The 24,383-nt window shown below is 38.3% G+C and overlaps 1 protein-coding gene across 1 annotated transcript in view; it reads left to right on the top strand.

Annotated features, from left to right (window-relative positions):
- The window catches only part of CPQ (carboxypeptidase Q), a 138,059-nt gene that overhangs the window by 19,849 nt on the left and 93,827 nt on the right, over positions 1-24,383 (top strand). The window contains exon 4 of the mRNA XM_032988025.2: positions 18,910-19,117. Within this exon, the coding sequence (XP_032843916.1) occupies positions 18,910-19,117 (208 nt within the window). The remainder of the gene's footprint in view (positions 1-18,909; positions 19,118-24,383) is intronic.

Here is a 24,383-nt window from a genome sequence, read left to right as displayed (position 1 = left end):
TATCAAATGGCAATTCTAAGAGGGTGTGCAGGGACAGAGACAAGGCTTTCTGTAATTCAGGGAAGACAAACTTAGGGATATTCACTGTGTGTCAGCCAAGTACGTCTCCTTGATGCTGATGTGTACACAAAATCAAATGTTGTTATTATTGAAAACTTTCTGATAGAAATGGCTAAACCAGATTGCCTTTTGTCAGGAATAATCAATAGGAAAGATCTCTTTTGAGGGGAGAAAGCTACTGTATTAAGTTTCCAGAAATAATGTATTTCAGAGGATGTCTGGGGCACAAGACATTTCTCTAAGTGTAAAAGTAAACTATTTCTATATTCCTTAAATAAAAAAATCTACTATATTTACCTGTTTGTTTGGTTTTTTTTTTTTTTTTTTTTTTTTTCCCGTTCATGTGTCAGTGCTAAGGTGGTATCTGGACTTCCTTGATTGCTTGTAATGCTGTGTTCTTTGGTCCTGGTGCATACTGTTAGGAGCAGTGCCACTCACACAGGGAGCTAGCTCTGTTGGAAGTACCGAAAATAAAGTTTGCCTAGATTATGTGTGGATCTGATGCCTTCATTTATTTACTCGAAAAACTTTCTTTGCTCATTGCCATCTTCGGTGGCAGAGTACCTGTTCTTATTATTGGCTTGTTGTGTTTTTTAAGTAGGTTTTTACCTCCCCAGCATGTAGTTTTATGTGCACAGGGTGAAGTGGTGAATGTGTGTGTTGAAGTGTTATTTTCATTCAGTGGGGAGGAGATTGCAGTTGTGGTCAAGGTATTTTAGAACTAATATCTGAGGGAACTGGAAAACTGATGAACCTGATTCTCCCCTGTTTGAGACTGTGTGTGCTTACTTTTGACACTGCAGAGTTGTTACAAAAATAGTCTCATTCTGAGTAGTCAGTATCTTCTGTCCGCTTTGTGCAGGCTTGGGGAATGCGCAAGGCGTAAAGGATTCAGGAAGATGGGTGATAACTGTAGCGATGTAACAGTAACACTGTAGCATGACTGAAGAAATCAGGAAGCACCGCTGATTATTTGTGAACACTTTTCACTTACGGGATTAGTACAGCAGCAGGAATTGTTCATAGGAAACATCTCAATGAGAGACTGTCCTAAGGCAATATCCTGTGGCAACAGGATACAGCAATATTGTCTTCTGTTCTACTAAGGGACAAGGAAATGAGGATAAAACCCTTGTTTGTGGTGTAACAAGAGTAAATAAGAACAGACCATGTTTTATAAGTCTCCAGTGAGCTCTTGGAAGATTCTAGTTATGTTTCATAGTGCTATAAATGTTGTCTTGCTGCCCTTAGAGATATGAATTGGTGGTGTGCTGTGGGATTTATTTTCTTGCCCTGCACTTAGGGGCTTTCCCTCCAGGATGTCTGTATATGTTGTAGACTGACAATTCATTAATTTTTACTTTGCTTCCTGTGTTCCCTGAAGGCCAACATGCCAGACTGCATTCTGCAGTGCAGTCTTTGTGCTCACTTTTGGGCAAATCCTAACTGGCAGCAAGAGAACATAGATGTCCTTAGAAGAAACAGAGCCTGTGCTTTAGAAGATGATTGTATTGTACAGTCGGTTCCTGCTATTTGAGCAGTGATTAAGGAGTCAAATTTCAGGTAACTTCATAACAGTGAGAAATCTGCAGATGATGTTTCTTAAGTCCCAGTCTCTCTGGCTTTTGCCAAACTTTTTGCCTTTTTTTGCTTTGAACTGCATAACTCTGTTTTTTTTTTCCAGTAGACAGGGCTTGATGTGAGATCTGAAACCTCTTGGTAATTTCATACATCTGGTGTATTTGTTTTCTTACAAAGTCAGTAAAATGCTGATGAGACTAATAAGGACTTTCTACACCTCCTCCTAGTTTTGGCTACTCCTGTTCAGGAATGTGTTCATGCAATTGGGAGAAGTTTCATTCATTTGGTGTCTAGTAACGTAAGCAGTATCCTCTAACTTTCGTAGAGGCAGGCAAAGGGCTACTAAAATCTTTGTCAATAGACTGTTGTCCAGAAAGATGCTGTGAGGATAACAGTCCTTTTGAAATCCTTGATTCCTCACCAATAGCTTCCCAAGGCAAACCTTCATCAGTGTAGTATTCAAGGCTGTTTTTCTTCTCTTCTGCCCCACCCACTCTCCTAACATTACCGACTCATACATTTTGTTGGTGGCTAGATGGTCACCCATAACACAAATAACGTATGTTAACTCTGGTCTTATTTGAGTACCACGAGCACCCACTGATTAAATTTGGTAATATTCTGGAGTTAGTAAGATTTAAAGGAACAGTTTTATTCTGCCTTGGCATTACTGGTTCATGTATATAAAGATGTTGAGTGCATAAAACTTCCAAGTCTTGGGTTTCTTGTACTGATCTTTAAGGAGTTACAGCTGTGCTTGCTGTGGGTTGAGCACTGAGAACTTTAGCAGTTTTCCATGATTTCCTGTTTCACCCTAATCAGCTCCGGCTCTCTTCAGTGCTGCTGGCCTCATCTGAGTCTGTGTGAGTTGCTGTGCCTACAAAAGCCATGTTAGCAAGTTCAGAACCATCTGACTTGATTGTAATGCCTTGATCCATCAATTGCAGGTTGTTTAATGTTCTCGCAATATTCATTTTTCTTGATTACACTGATAACAAGTGTCTCATTAGTATGTGGCGACCGTAAATGTAGAGGATTGAAGGAAAACCTGGCACTGAAAATGCAGATAAAGATTACAGAGAGGGATCTGAGTAATACAATGCCAATGAGTTATTTTCACAAGGGGTGTATTTATTTTCAGACGCTGATAAGATCTGCGAAATATGTGAACTGTCATTTCATTTTTCTGTAATTCTCTGTGTTTTCTCTGTGTAAGTGCAGCACTGAGGACTTTATCTGGAGTGTTCATCTCCAGAGCACATGGCTCTGGACAACTGGAAGTGATTAAATAGTACCAGAATGGTACAGAATTGGTGTTTGGAGTATCCTAGCCTAATACTCTTTCCATCAAAAAAAAACAACCAAACAAACCAAAAAGTGAGTGAAGGCTCTGTTTCTTGATGTGTTCTAGGATTAACTGCATTAATTTTAAGTTACACAGCAACTCACTTTTTGATTTTGGTCCAGGCAATGCTGAAACAGCTTATTCAGAGGTCTACGGTACAGATTTATCTGCCTATCCGATTTTATTATTGTCATGTCTTATAGTTGGTTTTCCAGTTTGTACTTCCCACTGAGTATTGTTTCTACTTCCTATATTACTCAGGATACTTTTTCAGAATCTATTTGGTATCGTTCTTAATCTGATGATGTTAGTAAAAATTATCTGCGTATTACAGAACTGTTTCAGCATGTATATACTACAGTTTTATTTATGAATCATGTTGTATCTGCTGTAAAATATCTGAAGTATTCTTTTCAAGGTTTACTGGTGATTTCCAAAAGTGAACACAGGTTTATGTAGGGATTCTGGCTAGGTTTGTGTGCTTCAGAATCTGTCCCATGAATACAACAAAATGTTTTATTTTGATATGTTACCTTTTACTTATGCCATGCAAAACAAAGAGACAGACAAATATAGGTATCATTTTAAGAATACACTTAATGTGCTAGTCAACTGTTAATATTCACAATCTTGCTGGTTTATGTCCTGGGCATGCAGAGGGTTTGAAAATGCTAATTCCTCATTTTGTTTTGCCTTGTCTGGCTTAAACATGTGAGCAAATGTGTATGGTTTGCCCCAACATATTAGGGTTTCTCTTTACAAGGATGCTTGCGTCGTTTTTCAGGGGGTAGGGGGCCTCTCATCTTTGTTGGTTCTTCTACTTCCCACAGTCTTACTGGTGGCTTGTCCATATGGTAGGGTATTTCTGTGTTACTTCATTAAATGTATTCACATAGGATGACCATACCTTGCTGTGTTAGCTCTACTGTGATGTATGTCAGGCATTTAAGTATGATGAGGTTGGCCTGTTTGTATGATGAAACTCTATATTTATGCCTCACAAATTTTGATTTGTGTTTTTAGGAAGTCAGAGACAATTATTCCACAGTTGTTTGCAGTTGTTTTTTAAATGTAGCATGATGTTGATGGCCAGCAGTAATAATGGGCTCTTCCCTGTGGAAATAATGTCTTATGTCTTGTAAGTGTAACCATTTCAATTACTTTAATCCTTTTCTCCAGCGTTGTTTTCCCCTTCAAATCCAGTCACCCGAGCCTCTCTCTTATCGTGTCCATCTTGTTGCATCAAATACTAATCCTTTGGTCTTTCCTGCAGGGTAGGGCTAAATGGTTAAAATCCTTCTCCATCTGGTTTATTAAATGAAAGGTGCCAGCTCCTGTGTCTGCTCTGCCAGTGATGCCAAGTTTGATTACTTGCCTGTTGTCCTCTCCTTCAGGCACCTTATACTTTCTCTCATTTTGTTTCTATATTTAGGAGGATGGTGCAAACCTAAAGCCATAACTTTGTTCTCTTCCAATTGTCCTTTTAAAATCTGACCTTTGGTTTGGTATTTATAGATTGTTTCCATATGTCATTAGCTGGGTAGGTGACTAGGTTCTGTGACTTCTGCTAAACTGTTTCACCATTACCTTGCTTTCCTGGTCACTGTCTGCAGTTCTTCTGCACTGGCTGTCTAATATGAATATTGCAAATACACTGTGAAAAAGAGAGGGGTTGTCTCATATGTTTCTGTTCATTGTTATAAAGCAGGGTTGAGCTTTGACTGCACTTCCTGGATTTTTAATTTACTGTGATCACAAAAGAAGAACATTTATTTTAAGAATAAGAACAAAAGGGAACTGCATAGTTTCTGATTTACTTACTTAGATTTGGATTTCACCACATTAGTTTGCTGGTGACTGTGAAGCACACAAAATATACCTCAACAAGAGATATTGAAGCTATTGTACTATTTAGCTCTGGAAAATTCAGATTGATTCTAGACATTTGTGTGCAGGACAACAGAAGATACTATTGTCAGACAAGGGAGAATAATCGTATGAATTAACTAAAACCAGAGATTCTGAAGTTCCATTCATCATTCTGCCTCATGTCCCCGTGGGATCTTCAGTAGCTCACGGTAATTCCTCTCTTTCCTTGTTTGCAAGCAGTGGTAATATTTTTTTGAATGTTAATTTAGTGTAACATTTGTACATTGTTTACTGTAAAGAAACATTAAAAGTCGACTCCTCTAAACTGCAATTAGATAGTCAGTAGTAGACTCTGCAGTAGTTTGCCAGTGCCAAAAGTAAGTAATGATTGTATTACTGCATAACAGTGGGTGACTACTGAGAAATAATCCATTTTATAACTGTGGCTTGTTATTATGAAATAAAATGTAGTGTGTTTGGTTGTTAACTTCTGCTAGATTGAGATTTCACGTTAACCTAACAGTGATCTGTGGGAAGGCTCTGTCAGAGAGGTGAATGACAAAGAATACCGATTGTTACCTTGGAACATCATATTTTCAAATGTAAATATTTAAAAACAGTTGGTTGACTCTAGGTCAAAGGATTTTGATTTTGAGTTCAATTCAGTAACAGCTCACTATGAGAGAGTTGAAGCTGCTGGAGAGAGCATGAAGGAGCTGGAATTTCATAAAAGTACAAGGCTCTTTCTTCATAACAGCTCTCTATCATCGAGAACAACATGAACTTTGGAAATCAGGTCCTGGGATTCAAATGTGATTTTGCCAAAAGTCTGTGGTTTGGAAAGAGTGAGCTCACAGGTGGGACATAAGGGAGGTTTTAGCTGTTCTATAATCTGTGTCTTGACTGCACCTTTTCAGGGGGTAGACTGTGATCCTTCTTTGAGGAATATCTCTCCCTGCAGTCTCCAAAGAAGGAAACAACTCTCAGGGCTCCCAGTTTCGGGCTCTGAGAAGGCGGCAGTTGCTGCTGGGAGCCATGGGAGAGCCAGAGAGAATGTGAATGGACCAGGCAGCTTGAGTACACGCTCTGTATCTCCAGAAAGGGCATTAGAGGGATTTACGTTTCTGCTCAGGCCCAAAGAGCTTGAGCAGGGATTCAACATTGTCCAGATGCAGCCAGCACCTGGAGTCCAGAATCCTGGGCTGCAGGGTTCATCTGAGAGACTATCCAAGGCTGTAACTCCACAAAACCATGTGGTTTTTTCCCTCTTCCTTTACTTAGTTTATAATGCTGACAATCCAGGAAAACAGAAATGGTGTGCTGCAGTGTCTGAGAGAATTCTAACATTTCATTCTTGCCAGAAATGAGATGTGAATAAGCATACCCATGAGAAAACTTTAGCAGAGCTCCTTGGAATAATAAGTGCAGCTGCAATTTATGATTTTAGAAGCATAACTATTTTTCAGTCCCTAAAATAGGTTTCAGTTATGTAAATCTTTGTGTGGTACTTCTCAGTGACAATCAGTGATGGATTCCTTTAACCCTTTCCCATATAGAGCAGTTTCTTTAATTCCTTAGATATTTTTATGTTACTTTGTGGAATGATTTAAGAATTAGCAGAAAGATGTCAGAATCCAGGCAAATGCGAAAAGATGACAAGGAATTGGAGAGCACCATTGTAAAGCATTAGACTTCCAGATAATGCTTGTCTGTAGAAGTTTCCTGAGAAAGGAAAGAATACCCCTCATTCCTCTGAGGGTCTCCCCTATAACATGTCTAAATTGAAACAACTAGTGTAATTCGTCATACTTTTAATCCAAATTTTTAAAAGGAACAATTTTAAATGCTTAGATTAGTGTTAGCTCATCATGCGATGTGCTTGGCTGCATATCTGTATAAACAGGTGTATAGAAAGAGGATATTGTTACTCTTAAGGTAGCTGATTAAAGAAAATGTAATGGGGTTTCAAAGCACTCAGGTCAGTTTGATATGTTTGGGTAACTGTTGGGTATTAGAGAACGTATCTGTGAGGCTTGAAGGGGTTTTTAGTCCATGTATGTTTGTGGCTGAGAAATTCTAACCACAAATACACTATTTTTATCACCTCCGCCTGAGTTTTTCAGAAGGACATTACAGGGTCATCAGGGAGCAGAGCTTGTCAGCTGGACAGCCTGGCTGTTGGGGTTTCAGAAGGATGCTCCTAGATGGGTCCGTCTCCACCAAATGTTTGACAAATCACCAATTGCCAAGGAAGAAGATGTTTTGTCAGTATTTTTGCAGCCAGGCCAGGCCACTCAGTAGTTTCATAGCTCTGACAGCAAGAAGTGATACTGTGTGATTTGCAGTGTACCATGGGTCATGTCAACCATCAACTGTTCATTGCAGGTGAACAGTTCAGTGGTTGAGCTGTCGATCGAGCACTGTCCTGTTAAACCAGGAGTTTTGTTAATACAGGTATTAATCAGTGTGGGCTACATCACAAGATTCACCTGCAGGTCAGTGAGCCTTTATCTTCGTGTAGATGAAACCATTAAAAACCTTCTTTGAGGGCTGGGTGTACAAAGGCTTTGCAAGCTAAAAGTGATCTTTGGGCTACATTTACAGAACAACTGCTTTAAACTATGCAATAAATAGTTATGAACAGCACACATTCAGAGTTGTTCTGTAGAATTCAGTATCTGTTTATAGACCAGCTAGATTTGAAACAAGTACTATTTCCAGTGAATAATTTAACTCCACTGTGCTTACACAGAAGAATAGTACTCTGTATTTTACAGAAACAAATTTTCTCTCAACAGCTGCAAGTTAATTCAGCTTGTGCATATTAGCTTGTAAAACACACTTCTGCTTCTAAAATTATAGGATACACTTCTTTCTAAGTAGATATGTTTTTTTAACAGATTTTCTATGTATATTACTCATGAGGTTATATATGTGGTCTCAGTGTTAACATTAATCATTAACAATCAGTAAGATAACTTTCCTGTATGGTGTTCTTCAGCAGGGAAAAATAATTCCTAGTTAGGATTTGAACACTGGGAAGAAAATTCCTGCTTTTTATTGTTACTGTTTTGCAGTGTTGCACTAGGTGGGCTTCAGGGTTTTCGTGTCTTGAGCTCTAAGGCTGTGGTGAGTGCAGGTGACTCGCTGCACACCCTTCCTTGTGAAGGCTGTCTGAGCAGAAGAGCGACACCCAGGACAGACGGATGAGGAGAAAGTGGGGAAGCCCGTGGTCCCCCCTGACAGCCCTCTTCTGGAGCTACCAGAGGTGAGCTCATAGAGCTGTAATATTCCCATGGCTGTCACTTTTTAGGTAGTCAGGAATCTCGTCATGTACCTAAATGCAGTTCACCTTCTCCACCACCACGCTTCATCTGATCTGACTGGCTGCATGCCTGTGTCTCTTGGATAAGATCCAAAAGCATTTGTGTGCTTAAATTTATGTACAGACTATAAAAGTCATGATCATTATTGTACATTCCAACAGAAGCCTCCAGCCTGCTACCTTTTTTTCAGCAACATTTTCCTCAGCAACATGGATCAACTAATGAAAAGTGAAGAAAATTGTATTGTTTCGCAGTCTCTCTTCCAGCAGAGACTCTCCTAGGCTCTCTGTATTAGGTATTAAAGAAATCCATAAAAAGTAAGAGTGGGATTGAGAATAATCTTTTATCTCTCCTTCAGTAGATGATGAAGGAATCAACATATTTCCAGAATTCAATTGGAAGAGCACAAACCTTCAAACAATAAGTAAAATAGCATGAATATATAGTATTGTTGTGGTTTAAGCCCAGAGGGCAACTGAGCACCACACAGAAGAAAATAAGAAAAAGGCTTGGGGATGGAGACAAGGACAGGGAGGGATGGCTCAACAGTTATGGTCATGGGCAGAAGAAAGACTTGTTTGGTGAAGAAACAACATCAATTTAATTTGAACACCACCAACCACTTAATTTACCAGTCAAACAGAGTAGGACAGTGAGAAATACAACCAAATCTCAAAAACACCTTCCCCCCCCCAACTTCTTCTTGGGCTCATCTTTGCTCCTAATTTCTCTACCTCCTCCCCTCAAGCAGTGCAGGGGGACAGGGGATGGGGATTGTGGTGAGTTCAGCACCAGTTGTTTCTGCTGCTCCTTCCTCCTCAGAGGGAGGACACCTCACACTCTTTCCCTGCTCCAGCGTGAGGTCCCTCCCACAGGAGACAGTCCTCCATGAACTTCCTCCACCGTGAGTCCTTTCCACAGGCTGCAGCTCTTCATGAACAGCTCCAGTGTGGGTCCCTGCCATGGGCTTCAGTCCTCCCAGCAACAGACTGCTCCAGCGTGGAGTTCCCTCAAAGTCTCGGCCTTCTTCAGGTTCAATCACCTGCTCCGGCATGGCGTCCTCCACAGGCTGCAGGTGGGCATCTGCTCCACCACGGACCTCCGTGGGCTGCCAGGGGGTCTCTGCTCCGGCGTACCTTCCTCCCCCGCCCCATCCTTATTTCCACTGGCCTCAGTCTTTGCATAGGTGTTTCCCTCACAACTCCTCCTCCTCCTCCCAGGTTCCCTTTTGTAAATACGTTATCGCAGAGGCACAGCCACTGTCATTAATTGTCTCAGCCTTGGTGCAGAGGCAGGTCCAACTTGGAGGCAGGGGGGCTTTAAGAAGCTTCTCACAGGAGCCACCTCTGTAGCCCTCCCCTGCTACCAAAACCCTGCCACACACAAACCCAAACCTACTATATATTGAAGAGCACGACAAACTTGATATCTAAAACCAAACAGTGAGAAACTGTTGCCATTTGACAGTAATTTCTCTTTTCTTTTTGAGGAAGGAAAATTACTTCAGTTCTCAAGACAACTATTTTCTCGGGAAACCCCTACATTAATTTCCTCATGGCAGCTGTTGTGTACTGGATTCTTCCTGTGTGCTCCCAAAGAAAGCAGCACGGGAAGATCCCCCGAACTGATTCAATTCTCCCAACCATGGTTGCACTGGAAAGATTTTTGTTTTTCAGCCTGACACTCTTCATTTCCCAGACACAACACTAATTGCCAGGAAAGGAGCTATTCAGAGGAAATATATACCTATTGGGACATTTTGTATGTCATCTGATGTAGATTATGAAGCTTTTGGGAGAATCTGTCACAGTCAACAAATGCAGCTGGGGAAAGAATGCTCATGCTTGGCATGACATGTTGCCGTGCTGCTCAATATTTAGTTCTAGTTCATAAGAGTTATTATAATGTTATAATAAGCTTTAAAAATATATTTTGTTGCTAAAAGGAACTTTTCTGTTTATAGTGGATCTCAAGTTTGAGACTGAAAAATTCAGGTTGTACCTGCAATTTTGGAGCAACAGGGAAGACTTGTTTGAGTTTTCAAAATAAAGACATAGCATTTTATTGGCGAATGAGTTTATCAAATCACTGTAATACAATATTAGATGAAGTATCTTTACCACTCTAAGCATTTACATTGCATTTTACATTGTGTGAGTGTCATTGTATATAATATGTGAACTAGATAGGCAAATATAATGATCAGATGATGTTAAAATAGTTCCTTTCATGTGGCACTACTAAAATCTCTCACTTGAGGGGAAAAATAAGTGGTACCCCCTCTGTATTAATTTTACTAACATCCTTTCTATTCTCTTGACCTGAAATTATTTTCTTTTACCTAAACAGCGAAAGTGTTGGTTTGTTTAATAGAACATCAAAAAGCAGTTTAATACTCTATAGAAATTAGATCTGCACAAAGAAAAGGAGCGTTTATGTAGTGAAGATGTTTCAGAGTTTCAGTTTTCTTCAGGAAATATAGGGACTCACCCAGACAAGCGTCTTGCAGTGTCTTTTGGTTTGCACACTGTTTGAGGCTGAATCCAGTCAGGCCCTTTGCTCTTTCTTCTCATATCCAGTCAGTTTTCAAAGCCATTTTTTCTCCCCAGTTGTATTGAAGTTAATGGAAGATTTGCCGCTGATTTTCAGTGGAAACAGGGTTTTACTGCCAAACAGCAGCAAAGATGACTATATTTCTCCATTTCCTCTCTTCTGTTTTACTTCCATGCTATCTGTGGTTTTAATACCTAAATTAATCTACTCTCTAGTTTTTTGCTTTTAAAAGCTCTCCTTTTTATCCATCTATATAGTTGCCTTTGGTGCTAAAATACTGTTCTTTCTTGCTGTCTTCAGAGACTTGTTTCCCCTCTATCATTCCCATTCCTACCTTGTGGGTTTTTTCTAGATTGCCTTTGTATTTCTGTTGACCCTCAAGTCGTACTTTTTGCACTTAAAATATGTATCTCCATGAGTCTTCGTTTGCATTTCCCCAACCTACTGTAGGGAAAAGATATTTGTAAATATGTTTGAGTTTAAGATAGGTTTGTATTTAATTTTTTTTATGGAGGACAGTGTCCAAAGAGTGTACTGCTCTGAATGGCATGTGGCATGGAGAAGGAAGGGAAGAAGAAAAGTTCCATCTGTGCTCTCTTCTGTGAGTTTGAAACTTTCCCCTGCCCCCTTTCAGACCTCATTCCCTCTGTTTAGCTGTGTGGTAACTGATTAAAAGGAATAAGTTTCATGGTGGGTAAGACTAGTATCCTCCATCCCCACCCTTTTCCTTCAGCTCACTGAAGCGTTGTCTGCATGTTACCCTTTACCACGACCATCCTTCAAAAGGAGGAGGCACCTCTCCTTACTGTCCCATGATGTACTCTGTTCAACACCAGAGGAGGCTCAAGTTTCTGGTGTGACTTAATGTATATGCCTGTGTATGGGAGAGCTTGACCTCCCCCTGCTACTTACTGTCTGCAGTGAAGCAGAGACTTGGAAGCACTGATACAGTGATTGATCCTACCCTGAAAACTCCGATGCCTCTTCACACCTGTTTGTGCCTGATAACTTTAATGGAAGAATTCATTAGCAATAGTAACAAACATCATTAAATGGAGGAGACACAAAGGCCAGATCAGTATTCTAGACAGCTAGCTGTTACCTAGCTTGCTTATGTGTTGCTAGCCCTGTGATGCTTCTTTGTCTGATTCTCTGCTTTCTAAAGAAAGAAAATGTAGGGTTTTTTGTTTGGATTTATTTATATCCTTCCTGTAGGTATAAAATATAACATCTGTTTCCAGTGAGGTTTTTTTAATTTGTCCTGTGTGCTCACTAGTCTCTGGTGGTAGAGGGGTCACTGAAGATATAAATATGGCTTCTGCTCAAGGCTGAGAAGCCAGGAGTTCAACAAAAAATAAAAAGAAACCCCATAAAGCCAGAAGCCTTGCAGCTGCTGGCAATTAGGATTGTCATTGGCGTTCCCTCCAGGAGCCCTCCCCTAACATACCTATGGTAGCGTGCAGCAGGCAGCTGCGTTCTCACAAGGCGGGGATGTAAACACAGGAGGAGGGAGCTTGGTTGTTCCTAGTGAGCAGAAGGAGGCCAAACAGGTGTACGACTTAAATGGTTCCCTCAAGGTATCGTCAGCTGCTGGAGAGTTATCCTCATGTCTGTAAGATGCAGAAAGTTTCTTTTTCAGTTGAAGAGCAGCTGATGCAAGCCTCTGTTCCTACAGACGTTTGGAAAGGATTGTGCAGACTTTTCTGCTTTCCCAACAGTTGGATAGTCCCAGGGAGGAATTTATTGGAATTGCTTCATTTGATCATTTTACCATTCACAGTTCTCCTCTGTTTCTTGTTTGACAAACCATATCTAACCTATGCTATTTTTTAAAAAATTCTGTGGTTATTGTAGAATTCCCTTGGTGCATGTGGTACTGAATATAAGAATGAAATACAAACATACGCATGTTAGTTGCATTCTGTAGCCTAGCATGTATGTAATTATGTCAAAGCTGCTATGATTGTTTAGTAAAACCTAACTTTAATGACTGCCTAGCACTGATTAGATGCAGTTTTCTAAATGTTAATTTACACAGACTCCATGTGGTAACAGAGTAATGCTGTACTCTTTTTCAAAAGGAATTTTCCTTGATAAAGCCAATAGTTTCTTGAGTCTCTTACACTTCGTTACACTTGTACACATGTTACATCAACTAAAGGTTGGTACAAAGTAATCTGGAAGAGACTGTATAACTAGACCCCTTGGTAACAGACTGCTATATTATTTAATTCTATATTTGTATCACATTGTGTTTTTGATCCTTCGCTTCTTAAAATTTTCTGTCCATATTCATATTTTGTTTCAAATTTAGCATTCTTGCTGTTATTTCAATTTACTAGAAACCAACAAATCAAATCCTACAAAGTCAATAGAAGAAGCAAACAAAGCAAGAGAATCTTGGGACAAATGATGACAGAAATACAAAATTAGGCAGAATTTGTTTCTTTTATATTTTTCCAAGTGGCTGTAAATGGGGAATAGACTTGATTTTATTTTTAAATTCTTCTGAGAAGATTAACAATACATTTGACATTTTGACTAATTCTGTTACAGTTTGGCCTCTCTATCCAGATAATGGTGAGAATCTTGAAAGAATGTGCACAGCCTGAGTGCACACAAGGACAATTTTTGTTTTGTAAGGACTTTATGGTGCTGGAAAGGAGATTTACTTGAATGGACCTCAGCTCTTGCCATGCTGCTCTCAGTGAAGAGAAAGATACAGGACTGGAGCACTCATGAGTTGCTACTCTCTGTAGCTAAGCATAAAATCAAGATGTACAGTTTCCCTTCTGTTTTGCTACAGGATGTTTCATCACTCCTTTAAAGTGTAAAGTTTTATATGTGAGGCGAGCTTCTGTGATATGTAGAATATACAAGTGAAAAAACAGAACCAAAGTATGAGTAAAATGGGAGCCTGTTACCAAGAGCTAAGGCTGTGGTCTTGCTGTGGGTATAGCTAGTGATTAATGTAGTCATGGTTCCATTCAGGAATGTATTTTATAATTGTAGTCAATAATAACAAACTAGCTGACCTGATATGAATGTTTAGTTTACATGTTGTTGGTACAGTGAATATGGCGTGGGTCCTGTAGAAAATTAAGTGGTCATGTATGTAATTAGAGTCTCACAGTGTGTTTGTATGAGTGACTAAACTAAAGATACTTAGACAACATTAATTTTGTATTTCCCAACCCTAGATTGCTTTATGAGGTTGGTGTAAAAGTGGGGGTGTGTATATACACATTATGGCTGAAATAGATATTTGTAAGCTTTCATATAATCAAGTTTTCTTTTTTTTTTTTTTCTGTTTTGTTTTGTTTTGATTTTTAAGTCATGTTAGAGTTCTTGTAATGTCATGCTTACTTCTCCTTTTAGGAGATGGTTATCTTTGACTTAGGTTTAGTCTTGAGATGTGTTTTCCATCAGAGCATCCAGTTCAGCTTGAAGCACTGGTTCTTACACAGTTTATTTATCCTTGGGCATTTTAGCTTATCTTAGAGATAAGTGTCCAGGAATGAAGTACTGGAGTATGCAAGGTCAGCTACCACAGTAACCAGAGTTAGAACTGACCTGACACCAGCAGCATATCTTTTCATCCATGCCTTTTAGTTTCTCCACATTTGATCATTTTACTCAGAAGAGAAGCTAACTAGCTGCCTCTCAACTTTTTTATCCTTTACGCTTTTCTATAAGGTGTAAACCACATCTGTTTCTTACTAGTCATTTGATGTGCGCTTCTAACAGAGAAAATGCTTAATTTTTTTTGAGCCTTTCCTCTGCTTTGTTATTCATACTGTGATACTTCTATTAAATACTTTCCAAGACGTGAAAACTAGGGGTTTATCAGAAGGAAAACCCAGCCACTTTATTTATCTGAATTTTGTCAGCTGCTGAACAGGAATGTCAAAACCAAATGATGATGAGTTTTTATTAACATTAATAGGTTTATAAAGGATTAATCTAACTAGATGTGTTCAGTTTTTAAAGTAGTTTAAATATGGAGAAGAGGTGATCCAGTAGATCTAAAATCAGAAAAAATGGGTGCTTTTCTTAAATAAATTAAAAAAAAAATAAGTAAAAGAACCGCCCACCCCCTCTCCTCTACTAAACACCAAACTATGGTACTGGAGTATGGGTATGTTAGATATTTAATAGCCTAATTACCCTTAAAGTTTTGCAGAATGAATTCAGGCTTTGCTGAATGACAGCATTTCAGAGAGAGTGTGGGTTTGAAGCAGCAGAAGCTGGCATCACTCCCCAGTGTTAGTAGGATACACCAGAGGTGCACCTTGCTTGTCTGTGGGTACCAGTGTTGCAAAGATGAATGCTGATTCTGAGTCAGGGTTGCTCTGTGATCTCCCTAGCTGGTTTTATGTGATGTTTTTCTTTCTTTTCAGAGGGCAGGGAATAGTAAATACAAGTCAGGTTGGTGGTTTTTTTGTTTGTTTGTTTTTTGTTTTTTTTTTTTTTTTTTTAATGTTAGTAAAATCCTTCTTATTTAGAAAGAATAGCCACAATGTTTTGTTTGTATAGACAGAGTGGAAAAAATGTCTTCCTTGCCCATGAGTACGAAAAATCTTTCTCCTGAACTACATCCTCTTCACCCTGTTTTCAGCCAAACTCAGGACTGCTTCTCTCCATCTTCATCTGTTACACACAGAGTCTGCTAGTAATTTCTTTTCTATTTTGTTTAGTTAATTCTTGCTCAGGTCTTGCCATTTGGTCAGCAGCCTTTCCAGTTTTTTTGTTATCTCTGCATAAAAGTGGCTTAATTTACTTTACTTAGAAACTTTTTGATGTAGTCTTTGACACTTTATTAAGCAATTTACTACATAGATACACTTAACACATGGGATGTCTTGCATGCATGTAAACTTTAATCATATATATCCCAGGATGTTTAGTGTCTGCCACAAATGTTTTCTGTGTGAGTTCATTTTGTAGCATTAGGAATGTACAGTACTGTGATATTGCCTTGTACCTTCATACTGGTAATGCTTAAGGTCCCTTTCCCTTTTTGTAGCAATAATTTGGACAGTCATCCATTTTCTTCAGGTCCTGATATCACCTGAACAGTTGCTGGCTCTGCCTGCCTGTCCTAAAATGTCTTAATTTGGATAGTTGGGTTTACCTTTATAATCTTGGCAAAACAGTAGTTTGAGCATAAAAATGGCAATACTACCAGGTGACTTCAAGGTTTATTTTTTGGGCTAGCTGGGTCAAATTTTGTGCCTGCAATCATTCATTCATTTGGGGTGTGTAAGCATCCGTGCATCTCAGTGGGTTGTCCGAAGCTTTATTCACAGTTGTGGTGAAGCGTTGGAAATGAACATCTGAAAGAAATGTAATTGCTACTTACATTGGGGAAACAAATACAGTTTTAGGGGTTTCTTTTGTTGAGCATCTGGGAAATAACAAGGAGAGTGAAATCAATACAGGTGGTAATAAAACTTGAATTACTGTTGTTCAGTGTACACAGCATGTTAGTACTAAGACATAATCTTGCCAGAAGACACAGGTGAATGGATTCATTTAAAATGAGCAGAAACTGTTTGTTTCTGCTCAATTGTTGAATGTAGGGGGGTTTTTTAAACATTAATACATGAAATTGTAATCCCTTTTTTTTGTTTGTTTGTTGTTTATTTTATATTTTTTGGAAAGTCTCCTGGTTAACATGCTGGGTATATCCCAGAACACTCAAAAGAAATATTAAACATATGCAGCAAATATTTGGAGTTTAAAAGTGGGGGTGAGGGAGGCATCTTTTTTTTACAGGGATAAAGGGAAAGAAAAATATATAGAAGATCTGAACTTAGAAGTCTGTGTGAGTTTATCCCACTCAGGGAAGATTATGTAGCACAAGAGATTCTGAGTATCAGGGTAACTGTTATTTCAGAGGTGAGCTATCGGTCACCCAACCTGCAAAGCTGATGAGGAGAAGGGACATCAGCCTTCCTATGAGGTTCAGCCTTAAAAAACTGGGAGCAATAATTTCCTAGACTGTTGCCACCTGATCTGTCTACACTCTGAAGCAGTTCCCATAAGACCTCTGTAACCAATTTTTAGTATTTTCTTTTCAAATAAATGTTTATACATACCTACTCTGTGGATTATGTTAATGATTACGGTATGACTTGTTGAGAAGGATTTATTCTTCTAAACAAATAGAATGATTATTCTCTCCCATTTTACCTAATCTATATAATTACAAAGTGTATTTCTCCTTTCCTCCTCACCACATCTCCTCCAGGAATTAAGTATATTTTTTTCCAGTTTAGAAGACTTAAAAATCCCCCAAAATCTTTTAAAATTTTTGTTTAGATTTATAAAAATATGTGTCTGCTACTGTAAGTAGACTCATAAGTGAAGATTTTCATGTATTGATCATGGTTCTGGGCATGGTTTGGGGGGTTCAGAGGTCCCTGCCAACCTCAACTGCTCTGCGATTGTTATTAATATACGGATAAAGAGTATTAACATTTGTAACAGCTGATGTGAAGAATGTCTGTAATCTGATTTGAAAGCTTCAACTCTAGCCCTTTTTCATAGAGTAACATGTAGGTAAAAATATGATTTAGAGATTTCCTTCAGAAGCTTAATTCACTGGCATTTCTCTGATAAAGTCAGAATTTAGTAACTGAGACAAATAGACATGCTACATCCATAAGAATATTTAAGAAGCCTTTAGATGGCTGAATATTTTATAGATTTTGAAAACACTTCTGGAGTAGTGACTGAAATGTGAGAATTACAAAGTAGACCTGGAATAAAGGGTTGTAGATGTATTATTTCACTCTACAGATTTACTGCAGAGCATGGTCAGTACTGGAGAGCTGCTTTTTCAGTTTTACCCTAATATTTTAATGCACAGTTCTAAGCTTATTTTAGGATTTAGGACATGTATACCAGTTGGTTTCTGATCATTATTGCGGTATCAGAATTCTTCTCAAGTGTTCATTGAGTCTGTCCTCTTGAAACAAAAAGTATTTTTATTCCCATTTTACAAGTGTGAAATAAAGGCAATGAATGATTTAATATTGGGAGTATTTGCGAATTTGGGCATACATCTAGATCCTGTCTTCTCTTTTTTTCCCACACGTGTTTTCCTGCTGTGTCTGGCTTTATATACAACTTTACTTTAATAGCGTTGACTTCAGCTGCAGCTGTAATGCTCAGTACTTTTGCAAGTCAGATCCAAAGATCTCAACAGAAGCACCAGAAAATGAGAAATATGTAAATAATGGCCAAATGTGAAAAACATGGAAGGAACTTGCTGAGGAGCTTGTCCATTACTTTTTAGCAATCCTGTGGTGTCAGATGTGGAATCACTCTCTCCAGTTAGCTCTGCAAGCAGTGATAGTAGAAGGAGTCTCTGGACGGGAAATAATTGCTTTAAATAGTCATGAAACCATCTGCAGCTTTCTAAGAGGAAAGAAGTCACTCCATATTATACTATGACTATCAGAGGAACTTTGTGATTATTTTTGTTTGATTTTTTCCCCTTCTTTTATTTCCACGAGGCACAGCTATTCCTAAATGGAAGACACTGAAGCCTTACATCAGGTGGTGCATATTTTTCTTCTTTGAATAATCTGTGTAAAGTTAATTGTTGTATTTTTTATTTTTAGTTTGTCTACAGGTAGCAGTTGAAATCTCAAGTGTACTGAGAACAAATAAATATGCATTTTTTTAATGGTCTCATTGTCTTATTTTTCCTGAAGTTTCTATATAAATAAATAAATAAATATCCAGTCTCATGTTGAAATAGTTGAAGTAGTGAATTTTAATTTCATTACTTGGCATAGGACAAAAAAATGCACTTCTTATGGATGGCTCACTCACTGGCTTTTCATTGCTTTTCTTCCTGATAAAGCAGGGAAGGGAGTGTAGGATCAGAGTATTTACTACTGTAATGTCAAAGCATGGCAATGACCTAAGTAGAGCTGACACAGTATAGCTTTCCAGACATATAGAATGGTAAGTCAGATATTTTGATCAGTATAAAAACACTTGATGTATTTTATCAAAAGGTTTATTTAAAAATAGTAAATACAACATTTTTGAGAGTTTATTGGGGATGGTTAGTGAAAGTATTCTTTTTAGTAATTCTGCAATAATTATAACTTACAGAGCTAAGTTGTTAACACTGTGATTTTATTTTCCTTTTCGCAGCCCACATACTGGGTGGCAGAATTACCAGCCTGATGTGCCCCGGATTCCCACTGCGTGCATCTCTGTGGAAGATGCTGAAATGATGTCACGCATGTCATTCCGGGGCACTAAGATCATTGTGCACCTGAAGATGGGGGCTAAGACCTATCCAGATTCTCCTTCCTTTAACACTGTGGCAGAGATAGTTGGAAGCAAGTACCCAGAGCAGGTGAGTGAGAATATACAAAAAGAAACTTACTTTGTTCTTTAAAAATACGAAAAAACAAACCCAAAGAACAGCCTTTCCTAAAAAATCTCTCAAACGAGTAACTCTTACTCACCTACTCTTCTACATTTCAGACATCTTGGCTTTTCAGTCTTTTTCATGTAGTAGATTTGAAAACACCAGGCTCAGTTCTAACATACTAGGATATATTTTAGAAAACTATAAGAATTACTGTGTTCTAAGAAAAGGAAATTCATCTAAACTGTACACCATTTAACCTCCTCCTTTTTGTTTCCCTGGCTTAAAGCTCACTTTAAATAGTACCACCTGCATAGGCTTACAAAGAAGCATGTATGTAAGCAGAAGTGAAATCCTAGTACTGTAATGAATACAGTTATTGTTTTAAATAACAAGTAGTAAGTTAAGGTTGCCATAATGATTTGGGCTGGGGGTTTACTTACTCTTCTGTTAATAATCTTCAAGTGGTTTCTTGATCAGACAAATAAGCCAGGTTCTGCTGTCCGGAAATAATTTTTTTTGCCTGATATTTTTGTCGAATATAAAAGTGAATGCAGGATGTCAGTTGAACTTTTTTGAAGATGTTTTTTCATGTGCAAATCATTTCTGTGTTTAGCAGGAGTTGTATGTGTGTTAGTTTGGAGGAATAAACCATCTGTACTAAAAAGCATCTGCAAAGTCTGTTTAATCTTAAATTGTTGGTTTCCATTTTAAGACTTTTCTTCTTGCTTTCTCTTTTCTTCCAACTTCTTAGCCAAAAATCATACAAACTAAATTCATGGTGCTGAAGGATTTGTGCACGTTATGAGGTCTTCTATGTCAGCTTACAACGTGGAATGATTTTTCTGGCATGGTTGACTGTGAAAATGCTGATGCAACCTCAGTTACAGAAGCACTAGAAATTGCTGCTAAAGTACATCTACTGAGCCACGATTCTTTTTTAAACATTGTAGTTTTCGAACCTCAATGGAAAATAAGAATGACTATCTCTGTCCTTTAAACCAGGGATAGCTCTTAAAAGATTTTATCTTTTCTGAGATGGTAGTTCTGTAGTTCTGGCTTGTGATGTCTAGGGATCCTCAGTGTTAGCATGAATGTATGGTTTCAGAAGCTTGTTCTCTGGGCAGCAAAAAAGTCACTGTTCTCATGGTTCATATACCATCATCTACACATCTAGCTTCATGAAACACATTTTTACAAAGTTAAAGACATGCCCCAACTTCTAAATTAGGGTACAGTTAACTTAATTCTGTGTCATCTGAATTTTTAGCCATGCTTCTAACCGGCTAATAGGCTATCCTTCCTGAATTATGTTTGGTGTATTTCAAAATTTGACATTTCAGTTCAGATTATGAAGTGTTCATATGTAACCTTCAAAGATGTGTTAAGATGATTGCCTGTACTTGACTTTTTCTTTGCTGTTCTGCTCTGTTTCTTTAAGTAATGAAATGGTTTGGGATCTCTTCACTTCCTGCACTGAGAAGCTCAGTTTTTTGAAACACTGGGTAAAGAATTATTTCCAAGCCCCCTGCTGATGTTAATGGGAGTGGTAGTGGACACACTTTGAAAATGTAACCAAGAAACAGAAAAATAAAACAAGTGAATGTTTAGGTTTTTTAGTACTCAGTTCTTCATGGAGCCTTAATGGGTGCTTCACCACGCTCATTCCAATGCGTTACTCTGGTAAAAATGGGTACCATCTAGCTATTTAGGCAATAAAATACATTGTAGACCCAAACTCTTACAATGCCTTTCATTCCAAAGTGTTTCAAAAGTCAGTACAAATTCAGGGGAATAGAAGGGTGCCATTTCCATGGGCCAAAATTTCAATTTAAGTTTTGAATTGAAACAAAAGCAAATCTGGATCTTTGAACTCTGGGTGAGAAATCAGCAGCGGGTGGTATCACTCTTACAAAGGTCTAAAGCAAAACAGTTTGAAATTAGGCTGAAGCCTGTGAAACATAACTGGTCACAGGTATTATTATAAATTATAACTTAAAAAACTGGAATATAATTGAAAATGAGGGTTGCTGTAGAACACTGAAGAAGTCCAGTGAGAAATGATACAGTTCTAGATGTAACTGCACATCAGGCATGTTTATGTTCATCTATATATTGACTGGAGTTTAATATACTGCTTGAGTTATAAATAATTCATTAATTCCCTCTGTGACATTTTAGCATGTTTATTAAAAATAATCACCAAGAACTGAAATATTTGTCTGAAAATTCTATCTGTTACAAGCAATGTTGAATATTATTATTAAAATCCTTTAAAGGAGAAAACAATTTATTGGTTTTTCTTACTTTTTTTTTTTCAGTTCCTCCTTTTAAAGTAATTTTTCCAAGTGTTTTGTATGGATTCTTGCATATAGCAATGGAGGGGGAAAAAAGTAAAACTGGTGTTAAGAAAAACAGGGAAAAAAAAGTAGTTGAAATACTTCTGACATACTTTCCCAGAAGTTTGCTGTATTTAGACCTAGTGTTCCTAAAGTCATGTAACAGATGGTTTGTTTTGTTGTTGCAAGGAAAGTTTGGTATCATCAAAATTTATACTCGGAATGGTCGAACTTGCAAACTTGCTTAGGTACCTATGCTTAACTTTGACACATTTATGGTTTGGAATAACTTAAAGCAGTAAAAGAAATGTAATTACTGCTTTGTGAAGCATCAAGCTCTCAGGGATGCATTCATCTTCAGAAGCAATGTGGTGACATGGGTGCAGATGTCCTATTGCTTTTTGAGGCAGCTCTGCCCCCAGGGCACACAGGTACTTTTAAAAAGTTTACTCACTGATACTTCAGGTTTCTGTTCTGCTTTATCCTTTCTGTTTGGGCAACCAGTACTAGTAAGCAAATGCTTTAGCATCAATTGCTCCAACTCAGAAAAATGTGCTTTGAAACCTACTGTAAGTTGCAACTTTGCCCTACCAACTTTTCAGGTGGTGTAGAAAGCATCTGAACAGAAAAAGGAAATGGATTTTGTCATGCTGACAGTTAAGTTCAGTGTCTCACCAGTGTCTCTGTTCTGTTTATCTTCGTGTTGTCCCTTCTAAGTTAGAGAAGGGCTGCTCTCCCCAGACAGGGCCCTTGGTAATGTCGGAGCGGGCATGACTGTGCATGTTCTGAGCAGAGACATCCACCATCCTTGCTGTCAGGCCCAAGGTCCTCGTTTAGTGCCTGCTGAGGCCTGAATACCTGTAGGTGCTCAGAGAAGGTGAGCCTGTGCCTATAAGATAATGAGTTCAAGATGAAGCTTTTCTTCATATACACAGATTGGAAGCAGTGGGACCAAACATGCTATGACTTGATGCCCTGGCAGTCTTTCTAAGCTTAGCATCCCATTCTCACGGTGCTTAGGACAGCAGTGAGAGTGGAAAACCTGTGGGTTGTGGGACTTAACATATTTAAGCCTGTATGACTGCCAACAGTTGAGCTAAAGAGTTTGTGAGATGTGAAATGTATATACAGCAGAACCTGCTGAAGTCCAGGATATTGCAGGCTAGAGACATTTACAGTCCATTCCTGACTTTCATCTTCAAGAAGGATTTTTTGAAGCACACTGTTGAACCTCAGACCATGCTGTTAGCATCCTTTTGTACTGTATTGTGTATTGGTGAGATGTTTTATTTAAACTATGTAAACTGACACTGGAGACTGACTGACTGAGAAATTCACAAGTTAACTAATGTGGTTTTCATTTGAAATTCAGGCAGAGCTGGCAGTAAAACATGTTTGTCTCCTCATTTTAATACAGATGTAACATGATTGGTCTTAAAGTGTAGAAGCAACTGTTCCCATCTCTGGGGAAATACTATAAATAGCAGCTGTTTCTTGTTAGTTTGGCTTCAGTGTACCTAATGTGCCAAACACAGAACCACAAAATACTTGATTAAGTGAAAAGGTATCGAAGTGGATAAAGATATAACTCTTCTATAATACTGTCTTTCAGCGTCTCCCTGTACTGTGTGTTTCTTGATGTGCAGTGCTGTTTTACTTATCTTACAGTTACTAAGTGATAGGAAAACTGTTTCCTAAGTGCCCCACAAAGTACATAAATTTAATGGTTGCTCATTATTCTGTGATCTGGCATAAATACTGTAGAGCAGAAACAGAGGAGCTCATAAGTGGCTTTTTTGAAATCCTGAAGAATTGTTCCAGGAATTCACTCTACACAGCTTTTTTTGCCTCCTGTTTTTATGGAGTGCCATATCTACAAAATGTACCATTTGAAAAGTGACTCTGTTTTGAACACCACAGGCATAAAAGACGATTGAAGAATGTACTGTAGCTCTGAGCCAGGTTTGGACAGCACTTTGAAAGTAACAGTCCTAGGAATGACCTGAGAAATGGAGATGCTAAGATAATAGATTGTGAAGTTCTTTACCAATCTGTGATTGATGTAACAGAACCTGTTCTACAAAGGAAATAGCAGCTTATTTACTTTTCATTCTTCTTCCTTTCCCTATTTCAAAAATCAGCCCTCTCTTGGAATTTGTGATACTGGGCAAAGCTCCAGGGAACAAAAGAACATGAAAATTGTCCAGGCTTCCGAGCCTGTTAGGCATTCATGCACATAAGGGAAGAAATAATTTGTAGACAAAAAAAACACCCAACCTCAGGGAGAAAAAAAAAAAAAAAAAAAAGACTTCTGTGAAGATGTGTAATACTCAGTACAATGTTGTTTTATGGCCTGGCATCAGTTCTACATATGTTAACAAAATGTCTATCCATTAGCCCTTTGATGTGGCTTCCAGATATCCTTATGCTCAAACTAAATCATGCATACAATAGAGCTTTGAGTAGAAATGTTTTAAGAGTCTGGTGCCATCACGTTATGGCTCCATTATCACATTTTCTCCATGTGGATTGTTCTGCTATTCATTCCAAAATGTTGAAGGGTTTGTAAGTACACTTCTGTGAGTCTCTCTCCTGTGACTGTAAGTTGATGCCTGTTGCTGCTAGAATTTAAGAGAATTTAAAAGAATTTAAGAGATGATTATGGAGATTGGGTTTTGAGAGTGCCAGCCTATTACTTCATGATAGTGAACTGATGGGAAAGAAGATGAAAGAGAAATGGTGAAGAAGAAACAAGAGAAAGTGTGAAGAAGGAACATTGGCATTGTTAGGAAATGTATTTTCTTTGAAGTTTTTGTATCAATATTTGCTGAAAGAAATAGTATCCTGTGTGTGTGTGTTTTGTTGGTAACAGGACTTTGTACTATTAAATGGGGGGGTTGTTTTTTATAGTG

The sequence above is a fragment of the Tyto alba genome, unplaced genomic scaffold (assembly GCF_018691265.1).
Source record: "Tyto alba isolate M040663 unplaced genomic scaffold, T.alba_DEE_v4.0 Super-Scaffold_9, whole genome shotgun sequence".
Taxonomy (NCBI): Eukaryota; Metazoa; Chordata; class Aves; order Strigiformes; family Tytonidae; genus Tyto; species Tyto alba.
Note: the sequence above shows the minus strand (reverse complement) of the source record. Positions and strands in the feature narration are given on the sequence as shown.